At 42.6% G+C, this 26896-nt stretch overlaps 1 protein-coding gene across 1 annotated transcript in view; it reads right to left on the bottom strand.

Moving 5' to 3' along the window:
- LOC119954853 (zinc finger C3H1 domain-containing protein) overlaps positions 1-26896 on the bottom strand; it is a 65701-nt gene that overhangs the window by 25979 nt on the left and 12826 nt on the right. The window contains 11 exon segments of the mRNA XM_038780435.1: positions 464-1015; positions 7485-7613; positions 8753-8927; positions 13255-13401; positions 14844-14962; positions 18732-18781; positions 18784-18868; positions 20270-20434; positions 21743-21955; positions 22416-22507; positions 24826-24946. Of these exon segments, the coding sequence (XP_038636363.1) occupies positions 464-1015; positions 7485-7613; positions 8753-8927; positions 13255-13401; positions 14844-14962; positions 18732-18781; positions 18784-18868; positions 20270-20434; positions 21743-21955; positions 22416-22507; positions 24826-24946 (1848 nt within the window).

Below are 26896 nucleotides of genomic sequence, written 5' to 3'. Positions count from 1 at the left end.
AAATCTTATGAGGAAAGGCTGATGGACTTGAGGTTGTTCTCGTTAGAGAGAAGAAGGTTAAGAGGTGACTTAATAGAGGCATACAAAATGATCAGAGGGTTAGATAGGGTGGACAGTGAGAGCCTTCTCCCGCGGATGGAGGTGGCTAGCATGAGGGGACATAGCCTTAAATTGAGGGGTAATAGATATAGGACAGAGGTCAGAGGTAGGTTTTTTACGCAAAGAGTGGTGAGGCCGTGGAATGCCCTACCTGCAACAGTAGTGAACTTGCCAACATTGAGGGCATTTAAAAGTTTATTGGATAAGCATATGGATGATAATGGCATAGTGTAGGTTAGATGGCCTTTAGTTTTTGACTTCCCATGTCGGTGCAACATCGTGGGCCAAAGGGCCTGTACTGCGCTGTATCGTTCTATGTTCTATGCCTTGCAATACGGACAGATCCAACTTTTTTTCTACTAACCTGACCATACACAGGTTTCTCTTTTGAAGACACCCAGTCTAATGTTTTCTGAAGCAATGTTTTCAAGTCATCAGCCTCTCCGTGAAGCTTTTTAAGTTCGTCAATATTGAGCCCAAGAAACAATTCAGGCTCATCAAAGCTTTTCTTAGCAAGTTTGCTTAAAGCTTCTTTTCCTTGATTTAGATCTTTGTGCTTGAGATTTGGTTTAGTGAAAGAGTTTGATTCCCGGAATGACCGCCTTCGCTCCCTTAGAGATGGAGACTGCACTTCATCTTCTGCATCATTTTCTTCAGTATTAAGAACAAGTTTATCCTGTGTTAGGTCATGTAGAGAAGGCTGAGATACCACAAATGCATGCTCTTCCCCAGGCAGATTCTCAGGTTGCCCCGCTTTTCTCAAAGCCTGTGCCTCTTTCAGTTTTTGAATCTTCAGCCGATACTCATATTCAAGTTGCTGCAAACGTTTTTTCTCCATAGCTATATATTCAGTAGTTTGTTTCTTCAAAATTGCCACATGCTTAGATGAGCCATCCAACCGGATATTCTTATTAGACTGAAGGAATAAAACAACTTTTTAAAATCATCATTACTGTTAATGTTAAAAATCTAAATAGTATCCCAACATCACAAGATTGTAAGTTTAAAGTAATTTGGCCCCAATGTCTGAAGTAAAAAGAAAATCAAATTGTCCCAACCAAAAGGTTTCATTAAAAAACTAAAATGAATATAAAAAGTTACAAATCCACTATAACCCTGCAAGTACTGGTGCATCACCTAGGATTTCCTTGGAAGTTACTTAAAGAAACATGCACAGATTTGATAACATGGCTACTTAAGATATACAATCTATAATGGGCATATAGTTCGAGATTTTCCCTATTTGTTATGCATTTATGATTAGAGTCCATTGATAAAGAAAGATGTTATGAAAAGGATGCATCCTTGGCCAACTAAAGTTAGGATGGTATCACATGAAAAGAAAGGATGTACAAATGTTGCAATCATTAATGGAAGGCCAGAAGATTACCAATTTCTAATACATTTCCCAAAGGATGGCTTTAATAAAAAGCAGCAATTGGAATACAAGAGTAAGCTTTCAGGAATCAAAAAACAGGTTCAACGGTATCTTCTGGTACAGAAGCTGGAAGAGTAGCAAAAGTAAAGCACTGATCCACTAGAGGACGAAACTGGGGAATAATGAGAGGCAAAGAAATTGCAAAGACTTTGAACAAGTACGTACACTGAAAACATCAAAAGCATCTCAAGAATAGAAACATAGGGGGTAAAGGGAAGAACGTAAAACAATCACAATCATTAGAGAAAAGGTACCAAGAAAACTGATGGTACTAAATCAGAATACGATCAGACACAATCAGGCAGTCAGTATGGTTTGGTGAAAGGGAAGTTTTGTTTGATAAATTTATTGGAGTTCTTTGAGGATATAATAAGCTGCCACAAAAAGGTTACTGCACAAGATAAACCCTCATGGTAGAGGGTGACATATTAGCCCGGAGAGAGCATTAGCTAACAGGAAACAGTTGGCATTAATCTGTAATTTTCAGGTTGGCAAACTAGTGGAGCTGTGTCATAGGGGCACTGGGATCTCAATTAACTACCATCTATTTGAAAGACTTGAATAAAGCTGCCACTAATTTTTAGCCTTTGTGTCAATGATATAGATTGATGGGAAAGCAAGTTGCGAAGTGGATACAAAGTCTGCAAAGGGATGCAAATAGGTTCAGTGGGCACGAACTTGGCAGACTAAATTTTTATTGCAACATTTTTTATTATAAAACAAAATCTAACAAAGTTACAATGGCAAACAATCAAAAGCACTAATTAACTTAACCCCCCCTTAAACTAAACCCCATAATAACTAGCTGTTTAACAAAGGAAATGAATGGCTGCCATCCTAGGTACCGACCCTCTAATGGTGCACTTGACCTTCTCCAAATGTAAGACATGAAATCACTCAACCAAACCAAAGTACTGGAGTAGGAGACCTCCACTCAAGCAGAACTCATCTCTGGGCTATTAATAAGGCAAAGGCGAGGACATCCGCCTTCACCCCCGTCGGCAGCACTGGTGAGTCGGATACATGGTGTTAAAATTTAAAAAAACAAAACCGTACTAACTTGGGACAAGACCAGAACATAAAAGAGTGTGATTAGCTGGCTTCCCGAGAACACCACTCACCCCTGTTCTCTACCCCAGAAAAAAAAAACATCCTCGCCTTGGTCAGATGAGCCCTGTGCACCACCTTGAACTGGATCAGAAGTCAAGCAAAAGAGAATGTGGAGTTGACCCTCTTCACACACCATCCAAACTAGGACCCAATTGCCCTTCCCATTTCACTTTTACCTCATTCAATAAAGCCGACTCCACTGCTAGGATCTGGCCATATAGGCTTTAAATAATCCTCCCACCAGACCCGGCAAAGACAAAATCTCTTCAACGGGGAAGAGGATGGTGCCTAGGGGAAAGTCTTGCATGAAAAATTACAAATCTGAAAGTATCTAAACAGATTGGAACTAGGGCATTGAAATGTCTCGGACAGCTCCTTTAAGCTCGCAAACCTTTCCTCCACGAACAAGTCCCCAAACCTTCCCCTCCCAGGACTAAACGTCGAGTTAAAACTCGCTGGCAAAATGTGGTGATTTATTGCAGATAGGGTCCAACAAGGACATGTAACGGAGTTTAAAATGCTGTCAGAACTACTTCTAGATTATCAGGGTAGACACCACTATCGGATTTGAAGAAAATCTTGCCAGAGAGAACAGTAGCAATGGGGTTGTAATGCACCCCGTCAGAAACCCTCACAGAACTCTCCTCCATTTGCCTTATCCATTGATAGTAATTCAAATTGTGTTTGCAGCTTTTTCCTACTTTCCAGCAACTCAGAGGTTGGGGTAAGTGAGTACTGATATCACACCACAAGGATGGAGTTCATCAGCCTCTGCCACTCTGATTTTGCAGTCTTTTCCATGTGTATGTTGTAGGAAATTTACCCCCCCCCCCTCCAAACGAGATAGACTCACCTATATGGAATTTAATATATTCTCCAATGGCAGCAAACATGGGTTCACAGAATCTCTTGCTGCTAATAATGCCATTTGGGAATACGGACCAAATATAATGCAAGAAGTTATCCACTTCAGCAGGAATAGAAAGTGGAATCTTATTTAAATGGAGAGAAACTGCAGAATTCTGCAGTAGGAGGTGGATCTAGGCATGCTTATACATGAATTACAGGATGGCTAGCATGCAAACAGAGCAAGTTATCAGGAAGTCAAATGGAATATTGGCCTCTATTTTCAAGGGGCATGGAGTGTAAAAGTACAGAAATATTGCTGCAAATATACAGGGCATTGGGGAGACCACACCAGAGCACTGTACATTTCTGGTCTCCTTGCTCGAGGGGGAAATACTTGCATTGGAAGCACTTCAGGAGAAGGTCCCAGGTTGATTCCTGGGATGAAGGTTTTTTTAAAAATAAGGGAAGGTTGAGCCTATGCTCTTTGGAGTTCACATGAATGAGGGGTAAGCTCATTGAAACATCGGGGCCGGGATTCTCCGACCCTCCGTGCCGAAATTGCACTTGGCGCCGGGGCACAGAATGGGTTCTCAGACCCACGATCGACTCTGATGCCGGGACGCGATTCTCAGCTTCAACTTCCCCAATGTTGACTGGGACTCATTGGGGCTTGGACGGGGCAGAGTTTGTAAGGAGCATCCAGGAGAGCTTCTTAAAACACTATGTAGATAGTTCAACTAGGGGAGAGGCTGTACTGGACCTGGTATTGGGGAATGAGCCCAGCCAGATGGTAGAAGTTTCAGTAGGGGAGCATTTCGGGAACAGTGACCACAATTCAGTAAGTTTTAAAGTGGTGGACAAGGATAAGAGTGGTCCTAGGGGGAATATGCTAAATTGGGGGGGGAAAACCTAGATTGGGGGCAAATGTTTGAGGGTAAATCAACATCTGACATGTAGGAGGCTTTCAAATGTCAGTTGAAAGGAATTCAGGACCAGCATGTTACTATGCGGAAGAAGGATAAATACGGCAAATTTCGGGAACCTTGGATAACGAGAGATATTGTAGGCCTGGTAAAAAGAACAAAAAGGAGGCATTTGTCAGGGCTAGAAGGCTGGGAACAGGCGAAGCCTGTGTGGAATACAAGGCAAGTAGGAAGGAACTTAAGCAAGAAGTCAGGAGGGCTAAAAGGGGTCACGAAAAGTCATTGGCAAATAGGGTTAAGGAAAATCCCAAGGCTTTTTACACGTACATAAAAAGCTGGAGGGTAGCCAGGGAAAGGGTTGGTCCACTGAAGGATAGGCAAGGGAATCTATGTGTGGAGCCAGAGGAAATGGACGAGTTACTAAATGAATACTTTGCATCAGTATTCACCAAAGAGAAGGAATTGGTGGTTTGAGAGTCTGGACAAGGGTGTGTAGATATCCTGGGTCACATTGAGATCCAAAAAGACGAGGTGTTGGGTGTCTTGAAAAATATTAAGGTAAATAAGTCCCCAGGGCCTGATGGGATCTACCCCAGGATACTGAAGGAGGCAAGAGAGGAAATTGCTGAGGCCTTGACAGAAATCTTTGGATCCTCACTGTCTTCAGGTGATGTCCCAGAGGACTGGAGAATAGCCAATGTTGTTCCTTTGTTTAAGAAGGGTAGCAAGGATAATCCAGGAAACTACAGGCTGGTGAGCCTTACGTCAGTGGTAGGGAAATTACTGGAGAGAATTCTTTGAGACAGGATTTACTCCCATTTGGAAGCAAGTGGACGTATTAGCAAGAGGCAGCATGGTTGTGTGAAGGAGAGGTCGTGTCTCATTAACGTGACAGTTTTTCGAAGAGGTCACAAAGATGATTGATGCAGGTAGGGCAGTGGATGTTGTCTATATGGACTTCAGTAAGGTCTTTGACAAGGTCCCTCATGGCAGACTGGTACAAAAGGTGAAGTCACACGGGATCAGGGGTGAGCTGGCAAGATGGATACAGAACTGGCTAGGTCATAGAAGGCAGAGAGTAGCAATGGAAGGGTGCTTTGCTGATTGGGGGGCTGTGACTAGTGGTGTTCCAGAGTTCAGTGCTGGGACCTTTGCTGTTCGTAGTATATATAAATGATTTGGAGGAAAATGTAACTGGTCTGATTAGTAAGTTTGCATACGACACAAAGGTTGGTGGAATTGCAGATAACGATGAGGACTGTCAGAGGATACAGCAGGATTTAGATCGTTTGAAGGCTTGGGCAGAGAGATGGCAGATGGAGTTTAATCCGGACAAATGTGAGGTAATGCATTTTGAAAGGTCTAATGCAGGTAGGGAATATACAGTGAATGGTAGAACCCTGAAGTGTATTGACAGTCAGAGAGATCTAGGTGTACAGGTCCACAGGTCACTGAAAGGGGTAACACAGGTGGAGAAGGTAGTCAAGAAGGCATACAGCATGCACGAGGCAAGTGTTTTTTTTACACAGAGGGTAGTGGGTGGCTGGAACCCGCTGCCAGAGGTGGTGGTGGTGGAAGCAGGGACAATAGTGACATTTAAGGGGCATCTTGACAAATACATGAATAGGATGGGAATAGAGGGATACGGACCCAGGAAGTGAAGAAGATTTTAGTTTAGACGGTCAGCATGGTCGATACAGGCTTGGAGGGTCTAAGGGCCTGTTCCTGTGCTGTACTTCTTTGTTCTTTGTTCTTGGGGACCGGAGAATTGCTGCATGCGGTCGACGCAGCGCCAGTCGGGGGCCGTTGAAAGGCCTCCGCGATCGAGCAGCTGAGTCCGCCGGCATGGTTCCAACTAGGTTCCACCCGGCGGAAGCTCAGACTCGCGGCCGCGCTGGCCGTCCTGGTGGGGCGGCCAGGCCCGCGATTGGGGGCTGTCGGTGGGCACACGTGATCGGGGAGGGGGGGGGGGGGCTATCTTCTTCAACACCAGCCCACTGTGTGGCTCTGCCATGTTGCATAGGGGCCGGCACGAAAACGGCCACTGCGCGTATGCGCAGACCCGCGGCCGGAAGTGCAGGGCCCCGTATCGGCAGCAGGAGCTACAGGGCGCACTCCAGGGCCCTGCTATCCCTCTTGAAATCGGAGAATCACTCCAGACCTTTTGAAAAAAGTCTGGAGTGATTCGCGCGCGTTTTCCGGCGGGCGTGAGGACATAGCCCCACTTTCGGAGAAACCCAGCCCAGATTCTGAAGGGCTTTTACAGGGTATGGTGAAAGGACATTTCTACTGGAGGGAAATCTATAAATAGGGGACAGAATTTAGAAATAAGGGCTCTCCCATTTAATTCAGAGATAAGGAGGATTTTCCTCTAAAGGTGGTCAATGGTCTCTTCCAGAGAGCAGTGGAGGTTGGATTTTAATATCTACTGAAGGTTGAGTTGGACTAATTTTTGATTGACAAAAGGGAGTCAAGATTATGCGGACAAGCAGAAGAGAGAAAAGGTCACAATCACATCATTTGTAATCCTATTGAACAGTGGAGCAGGAGCAGGTTTGAAGAGCCGAATGATTCACACCTGATCTTATTTCTTCTGACCTAATAACCCTACAATAATTTTTAAAAAAATCAATGACCATATTTTATATCTTGGCCCAGTACAGTAGTATAATGGTTACGTTATTGGGCTAGTAAACTAGAGGCTTGGACTCATGATCTGGTGACATGATTCAAATTCCACCAGGGGAACTTAAATTCAGTTGATTAAATAAATGTGGAATAAAGAACTAGTATGAGGGGATTATGAAGTACTGGATTGTCGTAATAACCCTACTGGTTCACCAATGTCCTTCAGGGAAAGCCATTTGCGGTGCTTCGTGTCTGATATCTGACAGACAAAAAATGTGGTTTATCTAACTGCCCTCCGAAATAGCCTAGCAAACCACTTTGTATTCAAGGCAGCTATCACAACCGTACCTTTTCAAGGGTTCTTCGGGATGGGAAATATATGCAGACTTGCCAGCAAAGCATGCATCCTGCGAAAGGTGAAATGGTTTTCAACTTACGACAAAAGTATCTTGTTCACGTTTACGCTTTCCCACTTCTCGACTGGCAACAGCTTTTGCTCGTGCAAATTCTTCGTATTTTACTGACAAGTTCTTCTTAATTTGTATTCGATGTTGTACTTTGTGGATCTAAAAGAATTGGGGGGGGGGGGGAAAGAGAGAGAGAGAGAAAGAGAGAAAGACACATTTTTGTCATTGTGGAAAAGTCAAGACTGCTTAATAAGGACACGGTCTAGCCCAAAATTGCAAGAAAAAATTCATCTCAGACTATTTACACATAATCTATACTGACTCCATATGGTGCAGAGCAGCTGCTGCATTAGAAAGATGCAGCCAGATGAGATGTCAATAATCTAATTTTTAACCAGCCTGTTCCACGATTTAGATTAATGATATTAAGACTCCATGGCACTATTCTCCTGGTTCTTGGGTAAGATCATCTGGCCCATTCAGCCTGCTCCACCATTTGATAAGATCTTGGAATATCTGATTGTGGTGTTAATTCCACATTCCTGCCTCCCCACAATCTGGACTCTTATCAAAGATCACCTAACTCAGCTTTAAATATATTCACTGATCCAGCTTTGACAGCTCTGTGGAAGAGAATTCCATAGGCTCACAATACTTGTGAAAATCAATTCCTCATCGGTCTTAAATAGAAGACATCAATTTTAAACGGTGACCCCTAGTTTCCTCAGAGGAAAAATAACTTAACCGGTGATTCATTTCATTCTGTATTTCCCCACTTTCCTGTGCACAAAATGCCTGCTACATCGACTTGAATTTTAAAAATAATGCAGTTCATAAGTACCTCATTACATATAAAGTGCGTTTATGGCATTTGAGAGGAGCTAGGCCTTGCCCATTATAGGAATGGAAGCCAAACACCAAAAAACAAGTTTCCCAATCTTCTTCTTTCCTTGAAGTACTTTTCTTGCTAGGGTGGACCTTCACTGGACACCACCGGCATCATCCACATATGGGCCTTGAGAGTGAAGTACTAGCAAGCTATATGATATGGGTAAACCCAATCTTGACCTCATAATCCAGTAGAGCCATTTCAACACCGTAACCAGGAGCAGGAATCTGACCGACTTCCCATCCTCTTCCTCCAGTCCAGGTCAAAAATCAGCTGCACCATGGCAACTGCTGACAGTTTAAAGAATAATTGCTTTTAAAATGGACCAATTAACGTGCAAAATATTAATTCTACTTGGAACTTTTAAAGAATTGGAAAAGAGAAGTTCAAGAAAACTCATGTTGCCTACCTGTTCTTGAAGCTTTTTAAGAAGCATTCTATTTGCATTCACAATCTTCTCAGCTGCCTGCAACTGTTCTTTATGCTTCATATATTTAGCTTCAGCCTGGCGCAGTGCTTCTTTCTTTTTTGCTTCTTGTTGCAGCAGGTTTGATAAGAGAGATTCATCTTTTGTCAAGAGGAGACTAAAATAAAAACAGAGCATGAATTGTTACGCCTCAAGTTTGTTTTAAGAGAACTTGGTAGCATGGTGGTTAGCATCAATGCTTCACAGCTCCAGGGTCCCAGGTTCGATTCCCGGCTGGGTCACTGTCTGTGTGGAGTCTGCACGTCCTCCCTGTGTGTGCGTGGGTTTCCTCCGGGTGCTCCGGTTTCCTCCCACAGTCCAAAGATGTGCGGGTTAGGTGGATTGGCCATGCTAAATTGCCCGTAGTGTAAGGTTAATGGGGGGATTGTTGGGTTACGGGTATACGGGTTACGTGGGTTTAAAGTAGGGTGATCATTGTTCGGCACAACATTGAGGGCCGAAGGGCCTGTTCTGTGCTGTACTGTTCTATGTTCTATAAAACAGATGGTGGAATGCATTATATGGATTGCACATCCGCTTCACAGCTCCAGGGTCCCAGGTTCGATTCCGGCTTGGGTCACTGTCTGTGCGGAGTCTGCACATCCTCCCAGTGTGTGCGTGGGTTTCCTCCGGGTGCTCCGGTTTCCTCCCACAGTCCAAAGATGTGCAAGTTAGGTGGATTGGACATGATAAATTGCCCTTAGTGTCCAAAATTGCCCTTAGTGTTGGGTGGGATTACTGGGTTATGGGAATAGGGTGGAGGTGTTAACCTTGGGTAGGGTGCTCTTTCCAGGAGCTGGTGCAGACTCGATGGGCCGAATGGCCTCCTTCTGCACTGTAAATTCTATGAAAACTCTATGAAATATTAAACGTTATAACTAAATAGTGCCATTACCATAGATAGATTTATTTGGTTACCAAATCTCAAGGAAACATGATCATTAAAATGGGTTTTGATTTGAAAGTCTCAAGGAAGCTGTACCTTATTAATAGAAGGTGCAGCACGGACAAAGAATAGGTGTAGAATTTTTTTTCTCCTATTGCAGGAAATTGATATACCTATAATTTTGCTTGAATTTTCCTATCCTTTCCTGAAACTTGTATGAAAGAGAAATCCAAATTCTTCCCTGCTTTGTAGTGGTTTTGAGCAGGAGAAAAAAATTAAATTAAATTAACTACACTAGTCATAAATGCAGCAACACAAAACTTTGGGAGCCCTACAGAAAACATGAAAAGACATGTATTTTTATATCATCTCTCAAATTAGGGAAAAGCAACTTTATTTAAATTGCAAACTAACTGAACGTTACCAGAGAACTACAACAATAGAAACAAACTATTTTTGTCAACTTGCCCAGCACAATGGCTAGCACTATTGCTCACAGCTCCAGGGACCTGGGTTCGATTCCCGGCTTGGGTCACTGTCTGTGCAGAGTCTACACGTTCTCCCAGTGTCTGCGTGGGTTTTCTCCGGGTGCTCCAGTTTCCTCCCACAAGTCCTGAAAGACGTGCTTGTTCGGTGAATTGGACATTTCGAATTCTCCCTCAATGTACCTGGGCAGGTGCCGTAGTGTGGCGACTAGGGGATTTTCGCAGTAACTTCATTAGTGTTAATGTAAGCCTACTTGTGACATTAATAAAGATTATTGACTTTAGCTGACTAGTGGTACAGTTACCACCACTTTTTTTTTCTTTTTAAAAAAAAATTTAGATTATCCAATTATTTTTTTTTCCAATTAAGGGGGCAATTTAGTGTGGCCAATCCACCTACTCTGCACATTTTTGGGTTGTGAGGGCGAAACCCTTTGGTGATAGTGATCACAACTCGGTTATGTTTACTTTAGCAATGGGCAGGGATAGGTATATACCGCAAGGCAAGAATTATAGCTGGGGGAAAGGCAATTATGATGCTATTCGGCAAGATTTAGGAGGTATAGGATGGAGAAGGAAACTGCAGGGGATGGGTACAATCGAAATGTGGAGCTTTTCCAAGGAACAGCTACTGCGTGTCCTTGATAAGTATGTACCTGTCAGGCAGGGAGGAAGTTGTCGAGCAAGGGAGCCGTGGTTTACTAAGGAAGTTGAAGCACTTGTCAAGAGGAAGAAGGCGGCTTATGTTAGGATGAGACATGAAGGCTCAGTTAGGGCACTTGAGAGTTACAAGTTAGCCAGGAAGGACCTAAAGGGAGAGTTAAGAAGAGCGAGGAGAGGACACGAAAAGTCGTTGGCGGATAGGATCAAGGAAAACCCTAAGGCTTTCTATAGGTATATCAGGAACAAAAGAATGACTCGAGTAAGATTAGGGCCAATCAAGGATAGTAGTGGAAAGTTGTGTGTGGAATCAGAGGAGATAGGGGAAGCATTAAATGGATATTTTCGTCAGTGTTTACACTGGAGAAAGACAATGTTGTCGAGGAGAACACTCAGGTTCAGTCGACCAGGCTAGATGGAATTGAGGTTCAAAAGGAGGAGGTGTTAGCAATTTTAGAAAATGTCAAAATAGATAAGTCCCCTGGGCCAGATGGGATTTATCCTAGGATTCTCTGGGAAGCCAGGGAGGAGATTGCAGAGCCTTTGTCCTTGATCTTTATGTCGTCTTTGTCGACAGGAATAGTGCCGGAAGACTGGAGGATAGCAAATGTTGTCCCCTTGTTCAAGAAGGGGAGTAGAGACAACCCTGGTAATTATAGACCTGTGAGCCTTACTTCGGTTGTGGGTAAAATGTTGTAAAAGGTTATAAGAGATAGGGTTTATAATCATCTTGAAAAGAACAAGTTGATTAGCGATACTCAACACGGTTTTGTGAAGGGTAGGTCATGTCTCACAAACCTTATTGAGTTTTTTGAGAAGGTGACCAAACAGGTGGATCAGGGTAAAGCTGTTGATGTGGTGTATATGGATTTCAGTAAGGCGTTTGATAAGGTTCCCCACGGTAGGCTATTGCAGAAAATAAGGAAGTATGGAATTGAAGGTGATTTAGCGGTTTGGATCAGTAATTGGCTAGCTGAAAGAAGACAGAGGGTGGTGGTTGATGGCAAATGTTCATCCTGGAGTTCAGTTACTAGTGGTGTACCGCAAGGATCTGTTTTGGGGCCACTGCTGTTTGTCATTTTTATAAATGACCTGGAAGAGGGTGTAGAAGGATGGGTTAGTAAATTTGCAGATGACACGAAGGTCGGTGGAGTTGTGGATAGTGCTGAAGGATGTTATAGGATACAGAGGGACATAGATAAGCTGCAGAGCTGGGCTGAGAGGTGGCAGATGGAGTTTAATGCGGAAAAGTGTGAGGTGGTTCACTTTGGAAGGAGTAACAGGAATGCAGAGTACTGGGCTAATGGCAAGATTCTTGGTAGTATAGATGAACAGAGAGATCTCGGCATCCAGGTACATAAATCCCTGAAAGTTGCCACCCAGGTTAATAGGGCTGTTAAGAAGGCATATGGTGTGCTAGCCTTTATAAGCAGGGGGATTGAGTTTCGGAACCACAAGGTCATGCTGCAGCTGTACATAACTCTGGTGCGGCCACACCTGGAGTACTGCGTGCAGTTCTGGTCACCACATTATAGGAAGGATGTGGAAGCTTTGGAAAGGGTTCAGAGGAGATTTACTAGGATGTTGCCTGGTATGGAGGGAAGGTCTTACGAGGAAAGGCTCAGGGAATTGAGGTTGTTTTCGTTAGAGAGGAGAAGGCTGAGAGGTGACTTAATAGAGACATATAAGATAGTCAGAGGGTTAGATAGGGTGGACAGTGAGAGTCTTTTTCCTCGGATGGTGATGACCAACACGAGGGGACATAGCTTTAAATTGAGGGGTGAGAGATATAGGACAGATGTCAGAGGCAGTTTCTTTACTCAGAGAGTAGTAGGGGTGTGGAACGCCCTGCCTGCAATAGTAGTAGACTCGCCAACTTTAAGGGCATTTAAGTGGTCACTGGATAGACATATGGATGAAAATGGAATAGTGTAGGTCAGATAGGCTTCAGATGGTTTCACAGGTCGGCGCAACATCGAGGGCCGAAGGGCCCGTACTGCGCTGTAGTGTTCTATGTTCTATGTTCTAGACAGGGAGAATGTGCAAACTCCACATGGACAGTGACCCAGAGCCGGGATCGAACCTAGGACCTCAGCGCCATGAGGCTGCTGTGCTAACCACTAGGCCACCGTGCTGCCCTCAGTTACCACCACTCTTGAGAACTTGGAACAAAAAATCTGCTCAGGTGCAGATAAAGATCCCATGCAACTATTTGAACAGAAATAAGGGAGCTTTTTCAGGGTCCTAGACAACAATTACTCGAGTGAAAAAAAAAAAGTTGGTCTAGTCATTTATCTCACTGCTGTCTCCAAGACATCCTGGGAGAAGCTTCTATTAAATTGGTTCAAAATTATTCCTTTGACGTTCAGACTGAAGAAAATGTTCTTAACCTATTGAGCGCAACTAAAACTTACTTGTGTTTTCTCAGTCTATCTTCAACATCTGACAGTTGTTTGCTGACCACGGTTCTCTTTCCAATAGCATTTACTGCAGCGTCTGAGTGAACCGGTGATGGACTACCTCTTGACAAATCCAATTTCAACAGTCGCTGCTTCTCACGACTAAATAAAATCAAACCAAACCAGTCATTACAATGGCACTGTATCAAGCACTGAAACTAATTAATGTTCTTCTGACAAGCAGACGCCAGCCTTCTTATGCCCATGCTTGGCAGCAACACAAATACAACAAGGTTACAGTGTTTGGTACAAGTTTGCAGTCATAGGATTTAAGCTATATTGTTCAGTACATGCCAGACTTTCTTTTGTCTTCCTGTACTCACTTGGCATGAGGTTAGTTAAACATCACCACTTGTGAAGAATCATTCAGCTTGCAGTAACTATTTTGATTAGTTTTTAAAATTTACTTCTGATGCCTTCTTTCACTGGACATTCACAGAAATAGCTCAAGCACAAACTGAATATAAATTCAGCAGATACCAAGAATGATGTTGAAAAGCACGGGAATGGGACAAAATTCTTTTGTACCAAAACATGAACAAGTTTATGGGAATTAAATAATAATAGTCATAATAATAATAACAACAACAACAACATATTGTCACAAGTAGGCTTCAATGAAGTTACTGTGGAAATCCCCTAGTCGCCACATTCCGGCGCCTGTTCGGGGAGGCCGGTACGGGAATTGAACCCGCACTGCTGGCATCGCTCTACTTTGCACGGCAGCTATTTAGCCCAGTGTGCTAAACCAGCCCCTTCATAACTTTACGCTCAAATACAGGCAGCACGGCAGCATAGTGGTTAGCACAATTGCTTCACAGCTCCAGGGTACCAGGTTCAATTACCGGCTTGGGTCACTGACTGTGCGGAGTCTGCATGCTCTCCCCGTGTGTGCATGAGTTTCCTCCGGGTGCTCCGGTTTCCTCCCACAGTACAACGGTGTGCAGGCTAGGTGGACTGGCCATGCTAAATTGCCCTTAGTGTTGGGTGGGGTTACTGGGTTATGGGGATAGGGTGGTGTGGGCTTGGGTAGGGTGCTCTTTCCAAGAGCCGGTGCAGACTCAATGGGCCGAATGGCCTCCTTCTGCACTGTAAATTCTATGATCTATGAAATCTAAATGACAACAGTGATATGCAAAAATGTCACATAGAACGATACAGCGCAGTACAGGCCCTTCGGCCCTCGATGTTGCACCGACATGGAAAAAGAACTAAAGGCCATCTAACCTACACTATGCCCTTATCATCCATATGCTTATCCAATAAACTTTTAAATGCCCTCAATGTTGGCGAGTTCACTACTGTTGCAGGTAGGGCATTCCACGGCCTCACCACTCTTTGCGTAAAAAACCCACCTCTGACCTCTGTCCTATATCTATTACCCCTCAATTTAAGGCTATGTCCCCTCGTGCTAGCCACCTCCATCCGCGGGAGAAGGCTCTCGCTGTCCACCCTATCTAACCCTCTGAGTAATGTCGTGAATTGTTCAGCATAAAATGAAAATAAGCAAACAAAATAGGCAAAAACAAATACTGAACATTTACCTGATATCTTCTTCCTTTAAAAGTTTATTCTCCTTCTTCCCTCCCTCAACAAACCCATCTTTGGTTCCAGCAGGATCATTTTCTTTCTCTGCTTTTAATCTTGGCTTTGGTTTTGAGGCCTTAAGCAAAGAACATTTTCAGCCATTATATACATATTCTGCTTTTTAAAAAAGGCAATGAACATCAGTGCTCAGAAATGAAACTCACATCCACTTCTAAAAGAAGCATTAAGTACTCAGATGTAGCATGACAATTCTGTTGTGTTCCTCCTTGCCACTATGCATCTGAAAAGTAACCTCTACTGCAAAGGTGTTATTTTATGTATGTGAACATAGGGCAGGACAGCATGTGAAATTATCTGGTTGGTGACTAAAATATCCCTCAGCTGCCGCTTTCAAATATCTACCCACTTGTGGCTTTATTCTCGGTCTCCCAAGTTGCTTCGTTTTACAGTCTGCATCCTCTACATAAATGTCTTGATTCCCACTTCTAGCTTGAAATCACATTCTTTTCCAAAAATTCTGGAACTAATCTCAAATTTGCCAACAGAGTTCAACATGACTAAGCCTATAAGAATGTTGTATTAATCCCAAAGTTTTCAATCTCTTCCGATAACTTAAGATGCCTCAAGCTTGGTTGCTTTTTTTCTGAACCAATGTCTAAATAATATCTCAGGTTAAAGTCCAACAGGTTTGTTTCGAATCACTAGCTTTCGGAGCACTGCTCCTTCCTCAGGTGAATGGAAGGGGCAGTGCTCCGCAAGCTAGTGATTCGAAACAAACCTGTTGGACTTTAACCTGGTGTTGTAAGACTTCTTACTGTGCTCACCCCAATCCACCACCGGCATATCCACATCATGAATAATATCTCTAAGAGCTTTGACAGAGTCACTCAGACTCGAAACGTTAGCTCACTTCTCTCTCCACAGATGCCGTCAGACTTGCTGAGATTGTCTAGTAATTTCTGTTTTTGTTTCAGATTTCACATCTGCAGTAATTTGCTTTGAACTGCATAATTCTTTGTGGCAATAAGTTTAGGCCTGAGCTGTCAACAAAACATTCCAATCATGCTCTGTAGCCTGAAGCCATTTAGCTTGTCTCTTTATATTTACCTATATTACATATACTTTGTTACTCATTGAACCACCTGATTGATCTATTTTGTTTCTTTTGAATTTTATTTGCATATTCTCTAATATTGGAGGATGCCCTACCCATAAACTCCAAAAGAAAATGTGCTGCAGGAACCAAATAATGTGTCCACTTAAAACAGCAAAGGCTCTAGCATAAATCCCTATTGACACTCTGCTATTGGCACCTACGCCAGTCAACAACCCAGTCATAACTTTAGATTTTACTGAGAAGTTTCAATCCATGTTGGAAGCTTGACTATTGTATGCTCTTCTGGGGCAGCATTGCAGCCCAGTGGTTAGCACTGGGACTACAGCGCTGAGGACCTGGTTAGAATCCCGGCTGTGGGTCCCGACCCCACGTCTGCATGGGTTTCACCCCCACAAGATGCGCAGATTAGGTGGATTGGCCATGCTAAATTGCCCCATAATTGGAAATAAAAAAAGAATAATTGGGTACATTTATAAAAGAAAAATTGTATGCCTTCTACATTAGTGACCAACAGTTTGTGTGACAGCATCTTACAACACTTTGGACATTTCAATACATTGTGTTCAGATTTTCAGTCTTCGTGAGCTACATGTGTAATTTTAAAAAAATAATAATTTAGAGTACCCAATTCATTTTGCCACTTAAGGGGCAATTTAGCGAAGCCAATCGACCTCGCCTGGACATCTTTGGGTTGTGGCAGCGAAACCCATGCAAACACGGGGAGAATGTGTTAACTCCACACGGAAATGACCCAGAGGCGGGATCGAACCTGGGACCTCAGCAGTGAGGTTACAGTGCTACCCACTGCGCTGCAATGCTGCCCTGTGGGCTACATGCGTAATATGGAGCCGAAGAGATACATTTATGGCCAAAGTTGGTGTTATAATGCATCTGCTAACTTTCCAAATCTTCAGGCCCACAAGATGCAAACTAGTTGGTAAGAAACACAGCACTGAAGTCTGTGCAGCCTCTGCTTTGAGGCTCAAATCATCCAGTTTTCAAAGAATAGGCCTGGGGTTGCTGAATAAGGTTGGATATCCCCATCCAGATGCGATGGCTATTTATTCATTTTCACACCCCTGGCCTTCCTTGTAGCCTAAGTGAAGTTAGCAAGTCAGTGGCAAATTAGCAGATTTTATAGTGCCATTATAGCACAAGGGTGAATCAATCAAAATTAACAGTCGCTACTTTGCTAGGCAATTGATTGCTCGCCTAATCCTAGTAAAATTTTAAGCAAAAGGCCTGGAATAAAGCGTGAGCACATGTGAAAAACCAACTGCATACAACCATCTGTGGAGAGAAAATTAATATTTCAGGCCAATAATTTTTCCTCACCGACCCTCAACTGTTAATCACAGCATCTTTCCGGCAGAAGTATTACCAGCATTGAGAGATCATTTTGGGATTTCCAGCATCAAGTTTGTAATTTAAACTCAGGTTATAATTATACCATTCTGCCAGTTATACTAAAACATGTCCAAAGGCAGGTTGTGCCAAAGCCTGTCCATTACGCATAGGCAGTTTTCATTTATGATGGGACTCTCGTCTTAAATTGCATATATTATGTATTGTGACAGAATAAGAACTGAATTGCATCCGAGAAGCCTAATCTAAACTTCCCCTGCACTGTACATCACTAACTAGGCCAAGGGGTGCCCAAATTGGCGTTCGCAGAAGGCACTCTAGGTGGTCCATGAAACTGACAGCCACCATGTGACTGACAAACGCCAGCACAAACCTGCAAAGTTTGAAAGAAATTAGAGTAAGCAGATAGGCTAATCAGAACAAGGCCTCCAGGAGCACGGGATACGCCAAAAGGCCATTCTCTGTTTGACCCCTGTGATCTCATTGCTGCTGGACATAAAGGCCCACTGCTAACAGCAGAGCTCACGTGGAAGAGGAGCAGGCAGGCCTCAGCACAGGTATAGATGCATAGATAAGAGTTAGAATGACTTGTTACATTGGATTTCTATGTTCGCCCCTATTGTGCGGCAAGAGGGCTGTCGAGATGATGAAATTGTTTGGTGTTGCCAGATGCTCTTGGGAGGTCACTCGGGCTACCGAGGCTTAAAAAATTAGGAAAGGTCTGACCGACTGCAACTGCAACCCATGGGAAACTACTTCAGAGACTTGACGAAAACTGCAGTTAACTTCTAACATTAAAACATACCCTATGATGAAACTGAAGAATATGACAGCATATTCGCAGTCGCTCAGCTGTTCTTTCCTCAGTCACAAAGTTGTCGATTCAAGTTGTTGATAATTCGGCAACGCAATCTACATTATTACATTAACATTCCATTCCAGTGCAGCAGGTGGCACAGTGGTTAGCACTGCGGCCTCATAGCGCTGAGGACCCAGGTTCAATACTGGCCCCGGGTCACCGTTTGTGTGGGTCTCACCCCCACAACCCAGAGATGTGCAGGGTAGGTGGATTGGCCATGCTAAATTGTCCTTTTAAAAAAAAAAGAAATGTCTACTTTAAATTTCAAATGAGACATTAAATCAGGGTCCCATCTGCCCTGTCACACCAACATGAAAGGTCACTGCAGAGCATCCTCGCCAAATTTTATCCCACAACCCAAATCACTAACAGGTTGTCTGGTCATAATCCTATTTTTGTTTGTTGGACCTTATGCTATCATCTTTGGCCACTGCATTTCCTGCATTAAAGCACTTTTGGGACATCATGAGGGGCCCTTGAAGAAATACAAAACCCTACAAAAACCTTTTACTATGGTAGCTATATGGTCATGTTTCTGCGCACCTCTGCAGATCTTCTGGCTTCTCGAATCATGGATTCCAAACCTCCAAGGCACCCACGTTTGAATTGGATTGTTCATTATCTGACTCACTATCATCAGAGTCATCCAATCTCACAACTACAGATTTGTGCCTTGGAATCTGAAAATTCAATAAAAGCAAAGGGAAATGGTCAAGTTGTTACAATTGAATCACAACAGCCGAAAATCTACATGCGAAAGACTTAATGAATGTTTTACCTCCTAAATCCCCAGGGAATGCAAATTTAGACCATTGAACATATCAGAAAATGGCCAAGAAATATACACTAAAATAAGCATTTCCATTTGTTGAGAAGCGAAACCAGAAGCTTAAACCATGAGATAGTCAACCAAGAAATCACATAGGGGAATTGAGATTCCCCCCTCCTCCCCCCCCACCCCGACAATGAGGGTGTAAAATATCCCTACAAGGATTAATTGAGGTGAGTTGTTTAGGAGAATTTAAAAGGGAAGCTAAATAAGCATGAGAGAGAAGGGAGTAGAGGATGAGATGTTGCTAGTTTGAAAGGGAGGGGGCTCAAGTGAATCAGAAACATTGGAATGGGCCTGGTACTCTGCTGCATCTTAAATGCAATTCCAAGCAATTTCCTGCCTTCAGAGAAGCTGTTGAAATTTACATTGTATATACCCGTATGTTGACAAGTACCTGCAGGGCGGACTTTCAAATGAAAAAATGAAAACTATTACACAAAACTCGAAAGTTAAAAACACACACGAGATCTATTCTCCGACAACCTGCATGAACTTGGTTATTTTGTTTCAAAGATTTCAGAGCTTTCAATATATCATCTGATAAGTTTCTTGCATTCAAGTGACTGAGGGCTCGAACCTAATGGAATTTTGCTAAAGGCAGCATTGTTTCCATTTAGATGCTTGGGTCCCTTGGAAGTTAAAGAGGTTACTTTTACCGAAGTAATTGAAACATTTAGTTGGGCAGAAAAGCTAACCTGCATATATTTGTCCCTAAATGGACCCATTCTGAGCAATGACCCAAATGATTAATATGTTTCACTATCAAAGATCATTTTCACATTCGGTAATGTTATAAAGATACTTTGGAAGGTTTTAGCTTTTAAAAGAAGTTGGGCCAATCCAGGAATTTAAAAGACCACCACAACTCATTCTTCTCATTAACATTTCATAAAACTAAAAGCCACATTAAACGGTTTCAATTTACAGTATTTAATTGGACAAGATTAATCAATAAATCTTAAATTAGCTCTATTCCATTCTGGTAACGGTTTATTCCATTGTAAAATTTGAAAATAAATGTTTATACTGCCCATTAAAGTTCAGAAACTCTTTGTCCTGCAATTCTCCACATCCAAAACAAACCAAGATTATAAGTGAGTAAGTAAAAGTAGTCGCCATAGTCCCAGATGACCGTGGCGGGGCAGATTGAGACGGTGGGCCTTCATGTATATCCAAGATTATAAGTGGGAAGTGAAAACACATTTTTCCAGCATAAACTGTCACGGAAAAATGTACACAAAATACTTACCATTATCAGTGGCCGAGGAGCTGAAGGTCCTCTTGCAAATTTTGTACTGTGAGGACGTGGTTGTAGTGTTGAGTTCAGGCCAGCAGTTGAAAAGTTTTTTGGCACAGATTGAGAATTCTCAATAGGAAGAGGTGGCAAAGCTAAATCACAGTTATCAGCTGAATCCTGTTTTGAAAATTTGGGAAAGAAAATTAGCCAAATGAAAATGTGATTCCTTCCTATTGCTAGTTCGGTTTAACATTCATTTCTCAGTCATAGCCACCCCCCCCCCCCCCCCCCCCAAATGACATCCACCATCACCACTCAAAATATGGACATAAAAGGAACATCTAAATGCTAGGATAACATTTAGAAAAACAAGGTCAGGTACTTCACAATAAGGAGCAGCAAAATCCAACCAAAAAGCAATGTTATTAGACACCGGGAACTGAATTCTCCATTTTGAAGACTAAGTCCCCACGCCGGCATGAATGCAGTGGTCTTTCACGCCAGGAAAACCAGCGCAAAACCACCAATTCGCCGTTTTGCTGGAGCAAGCAGGGAGGCAGCGTAGAGCTTGCAGGTCGGGCTGCCAATACAGCCCTCAGCACTTCCAGTTCCGAGGCCGCACATGTGCATGCTGGTGGCCTGCAGCGGCCACGCCATGCTCCATGGCGGACTCAGCTCGCAGACCTGGACCACCAAAGTGTAATCGGTGCGGCGTACTACTAGATTATGCCGCTTTTCAGGGGCCAGAGAATTCAAAAACTGACGTCGCACCCGATATGGGCATCAAAACGGATTCTCCATGCTATCGCTGAACATGATTTCGCCGTCGGAGAGCGGAGAATCCAGCCCCAGGAGTAAGAACATCATTCAAGAATTTTTTTTTTTAATTTAGAGTACTCAATTCATTTTTCCAATTAAGGAGCAATTTAGTGTGGCCAATCGACCTAGCCTGCACATCTTTGGGTTGTGGGGACGAAACCCACACAAACACAGGGAGAATTCATGGAATTCTTGGGCTCCAACCAAAATTAACTCGAGAGCAGAAATTGAACTTGGCCTTTCTGCAGTGCACCAAAATTGAGGTGGCACCTTAAAATAATTTTTTATGGCAGCACGGTGGCGCAGTGGGTTAGCACTGCGGCCTCACGGCGCTGAGGTCCCAGGTTCAATCCCGGCTCTGGATCACTGTCCGTGTGGAGTTTGCACATTCTCCCCGTGTCTGCGTGGGTTTTGCCCCCACAAACCAAAAATGTGCAAGCTAGGTGGATTGGCCACTCTAAATTGCCCCTTAATTAGAAAAATGATTGGGTACACTAAATTTATAAAAAAATAATATTTTTTATGACATCCAGTGTTGAATTAATTGATCAGTATACAAAAAAAAAGACTAGAGAACAAACCATTCCAACTAAATATTCTGACTTGTAAAATATTGCCCTCTGCTGGCTAAATGGAGTATAAAAGAATTGAAGCTGTTTCAATTACCTCAGGTTTCACAGCACGCCGATTTGCTATTGATTTCAACAATTCTTCTCTGAGCAGCATTTCTTCTTCCTCCTCCTCATCAGCAAATGGAGGTTTAGGTGGCTGCTCTGGCTCCTCTGGAGGAAGTGGTGGGGGTGGTGGCGGCAGGGGCAGCTCTAAGGCTCCCGGGAAGTAATTCTCCAAGTAATTTGGATTCGCAGACTCCCCCATATTCTATAAAGGAAACATTTGCAAAATATTTATTAATGTATTACAGATTTTAAAAGTTGTGGAAAGTTAACTGCTACGAAACAAAAAAGAAAACCAGTTTGTTCTGCTGCAGTTTATACAGCAATCCAAATGTAATGCCTGATTTGGTTCAATCACACCTGGCTGTTAAAAGTATTCACCTCATTTAACTCCTTTCCTTAAACGACAGGCTTCATCACTCCTAAAGCCATTAATTGGGCTACCTTCAACTGTAAAATGGCAATACTGCCTAGTAACAAACGGTGCAGTTACAATTAATTGAGGAAAATGGAAATGAAAATAGGTCAATCAAGACAGTTCACGCCCAGAACGAAGAGAATAGATCAACTAGAATCATAGTTTGCTGTATAAATCAAGGTAAAAAACAGCAGCAAAACATCAGAATTATATATTTTATTAGGATTAATGCAGAAATGAAACTAACTTGATGTTGCAACGATACTGGCACTGATGGCACTGGAACAAAATACCCTGACTGGTAATCCGTGGAGAACGCAGCTGGCACTGGAGATGACACTGTCAGAAAAGGTGAAGAAAACACATTTGACACGAGCTTTCAGTCTTATCAACTCACCATTTCTAAAACAGGAAAAGCTATCAAAACCCTTTATCCGGTGAGAAATGTGGATATCAATAGGGACAAAGAACTACATTGGAGAAGACTACGTCCATCTTAGTATCAAACCTTTCAGCTACAAGATTGTGCATTATTGCCAGCATTTGGAGTAAACTACACAGCACTTTTTCCCTCGATATGCGATTTTCAGCCAACATTTAAATATTAGAATTATATAAAACACATGTTTGAGAATCTGCCTACAAAGTCTTTAAGCAAAGAAATCCAGACAGTTATAAACACAGTAAAGTACTGCACATGCATTCACCATTATTCTATATGCATGAGTAATTACAATTGAAAGATATTTCCAATATCTTAATTGTCTCTCGACACCAGGCCACATTTTGTGATCAATAGGAAAGCAATATTGTCTCCAATCACTTCAATGACAACAATTTATATGACGGTTTTGCTGTCCTTTGATCTACTTAAATCAGCAGCTATGCCAACATCCTGTCCTCCAGAGAGGATCTGCAGTGACTGTGCAGAACAAAAACAAGGATTTTCAACCAATTTAATTTAAATAATTTTTTCATAATATCCAACACCAACATCTAAGGAAATGGGACACCACACTTGTAAATTGAATTTTTAAGGTTAGAGTGGTTGCTAGGCAGTAAATTGCCACTTATGCCGCTGTACACCTGAATGCACCAGCTCAGTTTTTCTATCATGTTTAGTGGATAGTTAATAAGTACCCCATCTTCACATTAGTGAATTTGTTCATGGTATGTGGGCACCACTGGCAATGTCAGTAATTATTATGGAGATGGTGGCATAGTGGCAATGTCATAGAATCCCTACAGTGCAGAAAGCCATTCAGCCCATTGAGTCTGCTCCAACCTTCAAATGAGCACTCCATCCCGTCACCCCACCTCTGCAACCCCATAACCTAACCTGCATATCCCTGGGCACTAAGGGGCAATTTACTACGGCCAATCCACCCAATCTGCACGCACATCTTTGGACTATGGGAGGAAACCCACAAAGGCACGGAGAGAATGTACAAACTCCACACTGATAGTGACCCAAGGCTGGAATCGAACCTCGGTCCCTGGCGCTGTGAGGGAGCAGTGCTAACCACTGTGCCACCATCACTGCCCTAGTCATTGAATGACTTGGAAGGAAACCTTCCGGTGAAGGTGTTCCCTTGTGCCTCTTCTGCTCGTTTGTCCAGATGGTGGAGGTCACGTTTGGAAGGCAAGTTGCTGCAGTGCATCTTGCAGAACATACACTCTGTGGTCATTGTGCTATGGTGATGGGAGTGTGAATGTTTGAGGTGGTAGATGAGATGCCATCAAACAGGTTTCTTTGTTGAAATAATGTTGAGATGGAGCACATTAGTTGCCATTAAACTCCATAGGCAAGCGTGCGCTTTACAGAGAGGAAAAAGGTTTTGGGGAGTGCCTCATTGCAGAATGTCCAGTCTTGTAGCCACAATACTTGTGCATGGTAGGTACAGTTCAGTTCTGAACCATAAAAACCTGTAGGACATTGAGATTGTTTTGGGAGGGGGAAAGGGAGAGAGAGCGCAGGAGAGAGAGCAGGAATGAATGAATGGAGTTTAGTGCTCGTACCATAATTGAATGTCATGCAAGAAGGTTAGGCTCTCTCTTGTTGGATGTGGTCATTACCTGACACCTGTTTGGCACAAATTGGCAGATCTTCCTGCCTATGGGCAGAGATTGTGTCAGCATCTGAACAGTATCATCGTCAGCACAAATCTGAGTGCTGGCCTTATGATGGAGGGAAGACCATTGTTGAAACAGATGAATAAGGTTGTTTGAAATAATATTGCAAGAACACCAATGATATCCTGGAATATCATGAGTGACTTATGCCAACAATTAAGTGTCGTTAAAAGAGTATCGACTCGTGTGTGTTCGGTATATCTCTCAGAAGTGGAAAGCCAACCCCCAAATTTACATTTGCTTCAAGTCAATAATACTATCTCAACTGTATATTACTGTGCTGTTACTTCTGATGGATCTGCTCGGTCGGAGAGAAAGAGCCCATCAAGGACTGTTACACCGTACCTTCTGGAGGAGTGGGAATCGGACAGCAAATTTCTGCATTGAACTGCATGTTAGCTGCTGTCAATTTACTCTGCACAAAATCCAAGCTTTTAATTGGAAAATTTAAAGAAAAAGTGGCATGGAACATTAATTTAGTGACAAGATCGTAATGTAGTTTACAGATTACAGGCGATGCTTACCTGGTGAACTGGTTTCACTGTCTGTTTCCATGGCAACCTCTTCGTAGTTATCATACTGGTATAAGTTTCCAGACTCTTCCATTGGCTTCTCCTGTGACTTTCTGATATCTGCATCTATTGACTAAAGAGATTCGAAAGAAAGCCATTAAAGTATACAAATCCCTTCAACATCAATCTGCATTTAGATTTAATAAAATTTACCATTGGACAACAATTTTAGTTTATTTCGGGGTTTTAAAAAAATTTCATACAAAACTGCATGTCCGGTATAATGTGAAAATAATACATACAAAATGTAAATGCTCGAATTGATGGAGAGCTGTAGCTATTTTAGGCATGACAATGCTTTTCCATTAAGCTAAGCACAAAGAAAAACAAGAATTGCACAAAGGAAGGCATGTCTTGCTATTGGCTTATACAGCTTTTTCACAACATCTCTTCCGAGGCGATGTTGCATTTTCCAGACAGCAGCGAAACAATGGTGCTGGACATGATCTCAAAGAAAGCTGCCCATAAGGATCGACTGTTTAACATTGGGCTGTAACATTAATCCAAAAACTTACCTTTTATTTTGAAAGCGTGACATTTGAGAACAATGGAGAGATTTGGCATTGCACAAATATAACATTTGCTATTCAGTGCCAGTGAGGATGTTTAGCAATCTCTGTGAAGTTAGTACGCCATTAAAATCTCTTAAAAATGGCCATTAAAACCATGGGGCGGCACGTGGCGCAGTGGTTAGCACTGGGACGGTGATGCTGAGGACCCGGGTTCGAATCCTGGCCCTGGGTCAGTGTCCGTGTGGAGTTTGCACATTCTCCCAGTGTCTGTGTGGGTTTCACCCCACAACCCAAAGATGTGCAGGTTAGGTGGCTTCGCCACTTAATTGGAACAAAAAATAATTGGGTACTCTAAATTTAAAGAAAGAAAATCTCAGTTACACCATACCAAGGCGTATGTGATTAAATGTTTTAACAGTGATTCTAACAGCGTGGAAGTTTCATCAATTCAGATTGCTAAATGATTGCAACCTGGGGGGTACCTCCACAGCTTGCTCTCCAGAGCAGTGTAAAATCACTGATAGCAATTTTTGGATTTCTGCATTATTCTACACGAGTCCAGATTCCATAAGCTGCTGTCAGCTTCAGCAGAGAAACAAAACAAAAATTGACAGGTCGGTACAATCACAAAAACTGGGCAATAATTTGCTACATCCACGTTCTGTAATAAAAGCATTCTCACTTCTCAATAGTATGATATAATTGGGTAGAATTTAATCTGCTTCCTCGATGTGAAATGAACATTACAGGAACAGTCCAATTTTCATTTCTGATCCACAAGCTTTACACTCAGTTTGAAAATCAATTCAAATGTGTAAAATGTGTAGTTATTTGAAACAAGGCTCAAATTTGAAGTGGATTTGCATGTTTCTACTCAATTAAATGCCACTGTCTAACCAGGGATCAGATAGGGTCATTTAATATTTGACAGCCTAATAATGATGTCTCAAATATTTACCCATACACAAACATCCTCTTCATCCTCTGTTCTGAAGCACTCACTTCCACAATCAAAACGTATTTGCATTTTCTCTCTCCATCTCTACCCATAACCCTTTGAGATATATGCGCTTGTTAAATTCTGGTGTCTTTGACAAGGCTAATTTTAATAACTCCACCAAGGTGGCCATGCCTTCTGTTGCCTCGGCACTAAGATCTGGAACTCCCTTCAGAGATTGTTCCGCCTCACCTTCCTCCTTTAAGGCACTCTGCAACTCCTTCAGAACAGATGTTCAATGAGGAATCCTGGAGATATGCTACAGTACATGGAGTCCCAGAGAAGTACATACAACCATTGCAGGCATGTGCAAGGAATTTCAGGCAAGAGTAAGAAACAGTGTGTGAGTTTCAACAGTAAAGCTGGATTACAAAAATTGGCACATAGCTCCTTCTTCTTTCTTATTGTCATGGGTTTTCTAGCTGAGCAAGAGATGGAAAATGTCATGGTCAATGAAGTCAATGGTCAGTGAAGCAGTTGAGGCTCCTTCATTACATGTTTTTAAGGTAAAGAT

This window comes from Scyliorhinus canicula, chromosome 20 (genome assembly GCF_902713615.1).
Source record: "Scyliorhinus canicula chromosome 20, sScyCan1.1, whole genome shotgun sequence".
In the NCBI taxonomy this organism is placed as follows: Eukaryota; Metazoa; Chordata; class Chondrichthyes; order Carcharhiniformes; family Scyliorhinidae; genus Scyliorhinus; species Scyliorhinus canicula.
This window is presented reverse-complemented; position numbering and strand designations above follow the sequence as displayed.